General features: G+C 32.9%; 1 protein-coding gene and 1 long non-coding RNA gene across 2 annotated transcripts; both read left to right on the forward strand.

Annotated features, from left to right (window-relative positions):
• The first annotated feature begins 1,558 nt into the window (after positions 1-1,558).
• Positions 1,559-2,510, forward strand: LOC134279420 (probable E3 ubiquitin-protein ligase HECTD4). The gene is made up of 3 exons (XM_062761817.1): positions 1,559-1,764; positions 2,024-2,315; positions 2,422-2,510. Exons 1-3 carry the CDS (start codon positions 1,621-1,623, stop codon positions 2,508-2,510), a joined length of 525 nt encoding a protein of 174 aa, XP_062617801.1. The 5' UTR covers positions 1,559-1,620.
• A 1,319-nt stretch (positions 2,511-3,829) lies between these two features.
• Positions 3,830-7,514, forward strand: LOC134279419 (uncharacterized). Its single transcript, XR_009994625.1, has 3 exons — positions 3,830-4,003; positions 6,318-6,445; positions 7,012-7,514. It is a non-coding gene; the product is annotated as an uncharacterized LOC134279419 (long non-coding RNA).
• Positions 7,515-8,608: the final 1,094 nt, after the last annotated feature.

Raw genomic sequence — 8,608 nt, forward strand, 5'->3', positions numbered from 1 at the left:
AAATGCATGAAAAAAGCAGTAAACTTCCAAGCATGTTTCCATAGTATTTTTGTGGTACTCACTCGTAACGAATTTCAATTAGCTGATTGGTCAGTAAGAAAGAATTGACTGTGCCTCGATTAACATATGAATTCATTCTTACGTCTGAAAATCTAGTTCCGTCGATCTGTTTATAATGGGAAAGGCCAACCAGATTTTACAATATTTTGAAAAATAGCATGTGAGCGCAGTTAGGTACAATTTACTCCTTTCACCTATAGGTAGATTTCAATACAATACAGTGACCAGACAAAGGAGAAAATTGTACCTACCTGCGCTCGTATATTTCAAGGGCTTCAAAGAGTGGGGTGGGGTTAAAATGCAATGGGAATTGAATGTAAACATGATACCCCTACCCCAATAAAAGATCTATATCTTTCAAATCACGTCTCTGTTTTTGTTAAAAATAGTATTCTATAAAGGTTCACATATCAGTGATAAGTTACATACAAAAATTTGAGTAAAATTTAGACATTTAATTTTTTGTCAGTATACGAGGGGCCGCAAGTCACCTCATTCTTTGTTCAACTCATGACCCTAGGGGTAGGGTGAAATGCTCCCGAGACACACACAGCTAAGTCCTTGTCACAAGCTGTTCAGAGGGTACGTTAACTTAGGGAAAGTTAGCTTGGTATGAGTGCACCAATTTTTGTCAGAGTTATGCCCCTTGGACTTTGAAAAATTCTAATTTTGGGAAAGGAGGCATTTAAAAGTGTTTTATAAACAGGGGCAGATCCAGCCATTTTTGAAAGGGGGTTTTCCAGGCTTGTGTTCCTCTTCCCCCCCCCCCCCCCCCTACACACTCTTAAGCAAAGATTCATACACAGGTATGGAAAGATCTAAGGTTGTGGTAAATAATAACTTTGTTTACGTCCCTTTTTTCTTTTAAAAGGTACCCCCCAGTCCGAATAAAAAAAAAACAAACAGGTTTCAAAAACTACTGTAGCCTTGAAATTGAATGGATTTGCAGTATTTCTGAAGAGTACAAAGATTCTCCTTTAGAATTTGAAAAAACTTTTTTGGGGTAGGGTGTGGATGGGGTTTAAAACAGCATTGCGTTTTAGTTCCTTCAAAAGATATGATAAAAAACAGTACATATATAGCCAACATGGCCAAAGATAGCGAAAATGTTGAATTAAATCTCACATGTTATATATAATATATAAGATATATAAAAATAAGTAGACTATTAAATATTCTACCATTCTCTCGTAAAAAAAGTAGTAGTGAAGGTGAATGGAGGAAACTTAAAATGTGTGAGAATCTATCTATAGTATCTTTAATACATAAGTTAGACGTACAAATATTTATTCTCGGAAAATGTTTTCTCTTCTCTCTCTTTTTCTCTCTCTCTATCACCACTTGGCCAAAAATAAAAGGGGAGGGGTTCCAACCCCTGGAACCCCTCTCTGGATCTGCCAATGATAAATATCTTTTGTTGTATGTAAATTCTGATGTACATGTAATCTTTCTGCCATTATTCTAGACTGTATTTCTCTTGTTATTTGACACAGATGCTAGGACCAGGACTATAGATGATAGCTGTGGTTCAGTGTTAAGTGTGTCAGAACAGACACTGGGATGGTCACGGTTCAGTTAGATCCGGAGACAGAGGAGGACAGACATTCACGCTTCAGTGACTCCATTCAGGTTCTGCTAACCAGGCTCATCCCTGTGAGGAATGAGATAAAAATGAGGAACACACAAATTTCTCAGTTGAAAAGTGTAAATGAGCTATTAAAATAAATGAATACATATTTTCAAAATCTTAAGATTTTAAGGGATATGCACATTGTTTCAAATCTGTATTAAAATAAGGAGATTTTTCTATGCCAAGAAACATATTAATAGCATTATTGCATGTATTTAATAAATACTAGAGATTTACTTGTATACAATGTAAGAAGAGAGAAACTGGATGAGTTTGAATACATTATAAAGCTAATCATAAATGTTTAAGGCCTCTTTTTTTATTTTAATCCAGATCTACAAGTCTGCCAGTGTGCCAGTGAGGGAGTCCCTGGTGACGGCAATCAAAGCCATTCTGCTCCCCCAGGACGACGGGACCTGCCCCCTTCAACAGACTTTACCTGTGACAGGGGATGGTAACAGTCTCAGTAATCAGGTGAGTCGTGTGGTGGCCGAGCTACAGACCCAAGCCTGTACGGTGCTCGCTCAGTATCTACAGGACATCGAGTTCACTAAGGAGATCATTCAGCATTGTGGATCCACTATTGATATTCTGAAGTCCCTGGCAAAGGATTGTAATAATTCAGGTTTGTTAAATCTTGTTGTTCATTTTTTTCCCACTAAATCTTTATTAACAAATGATTAGCTGAGACATTTTATACATGTACTAAAAAATGTATTTTTATATTACAGGAAGTAGACTGTTTTGGAAGTCCACTGCAACAGACTTAGGCTACTACACAAGGATTGGGTTAACCTCCATCTCCACCCAGCAAGCTTGACAGTCAGGCTGTGAGTAAGTTGAAATGATTAAAAATTTAAAATTTCTGGATTAAGCAAAATTAAAGTAGAGCTTTGTTTACAAAGAGCTCAATCTTAAACTCAAACGCAGCATCATTAAATAAGTGAGGTAAAATGTTTGTGAATCTGAAAAATGAGTCTTTATTAAATATATAGTATAATACTTTGTCAAGTTAAAAATTGTAAACTGTGTTTTGTACAGAATCAGATGTTGCTGGACGCCAATCAATCTCCCCCCCCCCTCCCCCCCCCCCTGGTCCATACCTCAGTATTCTTAGGAATACCATGACTGGAGTGACCTTCCTTGGTGACCCCAGCACAGGAAGTGGATTACCCAGGGGCACCATGATCTATGCCAACCAACCAGTTCCACAACAGGTAGAGCAATACCAGGGAAAATATTCTTTCATAGAAGTCATTAAATTTTTATATTCATGTACACTCAACTACATTACAACTCTCAGAATGCCATTATAATTATATTGAATTTAAAATTTAAAAAAAATTTCCCTTGCAAAGTGAGAATTTAAATACCGTAAAAGCTAATTTCTATTGCATAAATATATTTATATATAATAAGGCCATAATAAAAATATTCCTAGATTCTCATCCCCTCCCGCCCCGATTTTAAACCCCCGCCTCGATTTTTTTATTTCTGTTTTTCTTCGTCTTAATTCTGATTGGGATCAGTATTCATCTATCATCCCGTACCAAAGTTCAAGGCGGAATAGGCACGGTTTGGGCACGGCTAAGACACGGAATCCGCACAGGTTTTTAATATCAATTCTCTGTAATTATCAAAATTGGTTGGCCACGCATAGAAAAACATTTTGATTTTTTTATAATAATTTTAAACAGCTATGTCATTAATTGTAAAATCTAAAGTAAGTTTATGAAATAGACCCTTGGTTGCCATAGAAACGGGGTGCAAAATCTCAATTTCGTTAATTTTGAAAAACGTGTACTTATCAAGAAAAACTGTGTCCAGAAATGAAAAGGGATAACTTAATATGTTTTCATTATTTAAATTTAATACTACAGATTAAAGTAATTATATCTGTAGTTTTAATTTAATTTCTCAAAAGTAAATGGCCATTTTACATATTATAACATATCAGATATGTGATTGGTTTAGTGGAGTTTTTGGAGGCTTAAAACAAAAAAAGGCACACTGATTACAAATTTAGTAATTATTAATTATGAAAGGCTAATATTTGATTATATCAAAACATGTAAAATATTGGTGGGGGACTCAAAGATGTAAAAGGAATTCAAAGGTAAAAATTACTTTTTTCTACATTTTGAAGCATTTTTTGCTTCCTAATTACTTCCCTTGAACTACTCTCTAACGTTTGGAGGTACAATGTGTATTTAGTAAACAGCAATGAATATTTTCTGGCGAAAGATCTCATCAAAGTTTTACAGTCTGGAAGAAGAAAAGAAGGCTAGACATCTTAAACAATGAAGACAGAAGGTAAATTTATGTATATACTGAGCATTACAAAAATATCAAGATTAACAAATGCATATTTTCTTAATTTTATTTGCCTTACAATACCCAGTTGTTTTACCGGTGTAGTGGTCAGTGGTCCTTATCAAATCAAGCGAACTATACCTTTTGACAGTTTGACTTTCTGACCAATGAATTAATTATTTTTATTAATAAAAATGAATTTGAAGCATATAAACATCACTTGCTGAGACAGCTGACCCCCCCCCCCCCCCCCGAAATATAAATGTCTATATAGAGATTGTACATGTGTACAATCTGTGCCATTCAGTAGGTTTACTTTTTATGATGTGCTGAGAGAGACTTTTAAGTAAACATTATTTATCTTTATAAAATAAATTTCCACTTCTGTCAGTTTTCATTCATTGTTTATCCTATTATTTCAATTCTTTATTGGCATAAGCAGGGTTCGACATTCACGATCGTCACCTCGCCATTTCCACCCTAAAATGACTTTGGACGAGCTGATTTTCAGTCTGGCTCGCCCAAATGACGACCTGGGACAAGTTGGGAATATTTCATAATGATCTTTAATATTTTAAACTAAACTTCATAAAGACCTTGAAAACATATTTTCCTGTAACAAAACCAACCCTTTCAACATGTTTAAATTGCAGCCGCGAAGATTTTTTTTTCCTGCCAAATCTTCGTTCGATCAATTAGCTGATGCAATTTTTACTTTAATAAAGTATTATTTGAGATATAAAATATGCCAACTTAGTCAAATCACCTTATTAATATAAATAGTAATAATCATCATTGTAACATCTTGCATTTCCCCTACAACTTTCTGATCATTCATAATGATCGTTTTCTGCTGCTACACAGCCATGCAATTTGGGTGGCCACTGTAATGTAACACCTGATTAATTCAGTCCAGTTATTTGACCCTATATATTTAGGCCTTCATGGCAAGTGAAAATGAATGTTTTAAGCTACAAACTTAAGCTTTCTGCATGTCTGATTCTGCTTATATTTTTGTTTGATAAAACACTACAAGACATCTTTAAATTCCAAAAATGTCTGGTTTACATTTTTTAATGCAAAAACACAACTTCTATTAATTATCTTAACAAATTATAAACAATTAAGTTTTGTTTCAATTGATATTTTATTTGGACGACCTGAAATTCATTTGGGCAACCTGTGATCATACCAAGGTTGCCTGAATGGCGAGACTAAATTTTGACGAGTGTCGGACCCTGCATAAGGCACATATTTTACAGAATTGTGTTGTTAAAATATTAACTAGAGCAAGTTTAATTTGTTTCTATAAAAAAGTGCATCAAACGTTTATAATGTGTGAGCACAAGAATAAAGTAGATAAGTTTTTTAAATAGTATTCTATATATATCAGCAAAATATGGTCATGTGATGTTCATAAGCAGAAAATAGGAAAACAGCATGTTTGTTTTGATGTCATTGCCTTATTTAAAAGCTTCTATCTTTTAAACTTTAAATTTATTATATATATCCAAAACTACTGTACTATATGTAATGACAAAATAGATCTAGGTTAAGAATGCACTGGAAATATTGAGTTATTTTTGTTTATATAGACTCTTTCATTCATCTGTGAAGTACCGGTACTGTATAATCTATAGTTCAATTTTGTGTGAATAATAATTATCTTTTCAAATAGCAAACAGTAAAAATATATATATGTACACTTGTACATATGTATAAGTGTTAAAACAAAATTTAACTAAAGGTCCTGTGAGCATTGAGCTCACTAAATGATACCACCTGCCTCCCATATGGTTATAACTGATGACAAATCCATGTTCTACTGTGGCCGGGAAACCCAAAATATGCGTCGAATCAAAAACTAAAATAGGAGGTGCACAATGACAATATGTAATAAAGATTCTGTGAAAGGTTCATTAAATTTCACTCATTGCAGTGGTATAAGAGGAGTTGTGGATAATAAGAGATGGGTACCCTAAAGCGTAACAGACAGACGGATGTACAGACAGATGGACGTACAGTTAGACGAACATACCGATTACAGTATACCCTACCACTTTTCAAGCGGAGGGTATAATAAAACTATATACATGTACATGTAGAATATTCACCTCTGATTTATAATGATATTTGTTTTGTACACACTGACCATGTTTTATAATATTCTAAACAAATTAATTGATACTCAGGCAAATATTCACTACTGGTAAGATGATCACACACATGAACATGTCTGTGTATGAATGAAATGAATTTTCCTTTTGATCATGTTCCTAGGAAAATAATTATTTTCATCATTTTTTCATCAAAGGATTTACCATATAAGATGAATAAAGAAAAAGTAAGACCAGTAAACCAAAACAGGACCAAATAGGCCATGACTGAAGTTCAAGTGCATTCTGCAAGAAAGCAGACAGCCTAGATTCTGTTCTTTTCAAGGTAACCATTCTTAAAATATAAAAGTAAATTAAGGGCAGATGATACAAACAAAAAATGGATGCCTGGATTGGTATATATTTTTTGGCATAATTTAATTGCAAATTAATGATGTATTAATAAATTTCTAGAATATTAAGAAATTGTAAACCTTCTGTGATGTTCAAAAGTCTGCCCTCTTGAAACTATCCTTATTAATCTATACAAATATTTTTCACTTCAAATTCCATTTTTATGCAAATATGAATTAAAAAGTACTTGTCGTGAGGAAAGTTATTAATTTTACTGATTTAAACATGACCCAAGTTGTTATTTTCAAATTCTTTGACAAAAGTTTGTTTGTATAATCTGTCCTAAAATTGTTAAAAAATATTTCAGTTTTATATCTAAATTTAAACCTTGCTTATTTCTTTTTTTTTTAAAACAAAATTTAATACCTGTCCAGTAACAGAAGAATTATTATACTAGAATAAAGAAAACAACTTTCTAAAGGATTACATACACATTTAATTAGCTTGAAATCAGCGTACTAGTATATTGGAAAGTGCAGGAATTATTTACCATTGCAGGTTGAGAAGGGATGCCATATTTTAGGTTTGAAACCAGGCAAGTGAAAGCTGAATTCCAACCTACTTCAACATACTTGTACCCTCTGTCTTCAAGATATCAGTGTTTTGAGATGTCAAAGTTCAAGATATCAGTGTTTTGAGATGTCAACGTTCAAATATAATAGGAACATGTTTATCATATTATGTGATGGCATCCTCAAATCTTATGTTGTATAACAATATGTTTTAGAACTTATCAATCTTTATCCTGTACCTTTCCAAAAAAAACTAAACTCAGCATAATTCTCATTAACTAATTATCAGTGTTACTTGCGTATGTCAATGTAGGTCATTACTGGTACATGCCTGACCAACTAAAACTCTAAAATTGAAAAATCTGAGTCAAGATTTTCTGAGCAGCAGAAACAGTAGAATTTGTCACGTAAATCTAATGATATGTACCATAGTTGAGAATAAATGTACTCTAAATGTTGCATATATAAAAAATAAAAAAGCAAAAAGTTCTCTTGTTTTCAGAATTTATATTTACATGTTAAAAAAAAGAAATTTAAAGGAGGTTGATATAGTTGGTGTGATGAGATGTTGGCAGGAACCTAGTAAAATGAAAGGAAGAACTTCCTTAAAATGATACTTGTGGGGGACAGTGTCTCCAAAGTTTGACCAAATCTTGAAAAAGTAAAAGCCACAAGGTTTTGCAATTATTTGACATAGCATTACAAAATGTATTATATTTTTGCAACATCATAAAGATGCAAATTTAAGATGCCAAAAAATTAGTTCACATTTACATTTAACTCATTACACATGTTTTATAAAAGAGTAAATAAGACAGTGTAGTTTTGGGAATATTGTTATGTTAAACGCAGCCATTTTGGTTAAAAATCTGTTTCAGGAAACTTGAAACATGCCCTGGTAAGTCTACATGTACTTCAAAATTGTCAATTTTACGGAAAGGGGGGGCATTTTGTGCAGGTGTTCACAGTTCTCCTATCTAAGAACATATTTACATGTATTAATGCTCTTGGAAATGGGATGTGAATATTTTTACATGACACTTTTCCTAGATATGGACTAATTTTACTGTAAATGACATCAAAACAGGTAGAAAGGAACATTTCTTTTCTATATGAACTTAATGAAATGTGCATGTGTTCCTTGAAATACGGAAATTTTGCAGATTTTGGGTAATTTTTCATCAGCTTTTTAAAAAAAATGTTTTAGTGTCCCATAAATATTTCAATATGTTTAAACTAACTTATGTACCATCTATACAATGCACTGTTTCCTGAATTTCAAATCAGTGTGCAAAGTATTAAAAATCGCTTTGAAAAAGGGTCTAAAATGGCAATTTTCTCAATTTGGCAAAGTGCCAAAATCCCCAAAGCTAAGCGTTGTTAAGCCATTATGTAGAATTACAGTTTTAAAAAATTATGTTGTTATACTAGAGAGGAATAATGGTAGTTTTGAAACAAAAGTAGATTTTCCCATTCTCTTGTTTCTTTTAAGCTCATTTTTATTCAGTAAAACCTACAAAATCACGTTTTTTGGACAAATTTTAGGAAGAATTTACAGGGGAAACAATAGGTGCCGTTACATG

The sequence above is a fragment of the Saccostrea cucullata genome, unplaced genomic scaffold (genome assembly GCF_032062105.1).
Source record: "Saccostrea cucullata isolate Sc308-1 unplaced genomic scaffold, CSIRO_AGI_Scuc_v1 ctg5903, whole genome shotgun sequence".
NCBI lineage: Eukaryota > Metazoa > Mollusca > Bivalvia > Ostreida > Ostreidae > Saccostrea > Saccostrea cuccullata.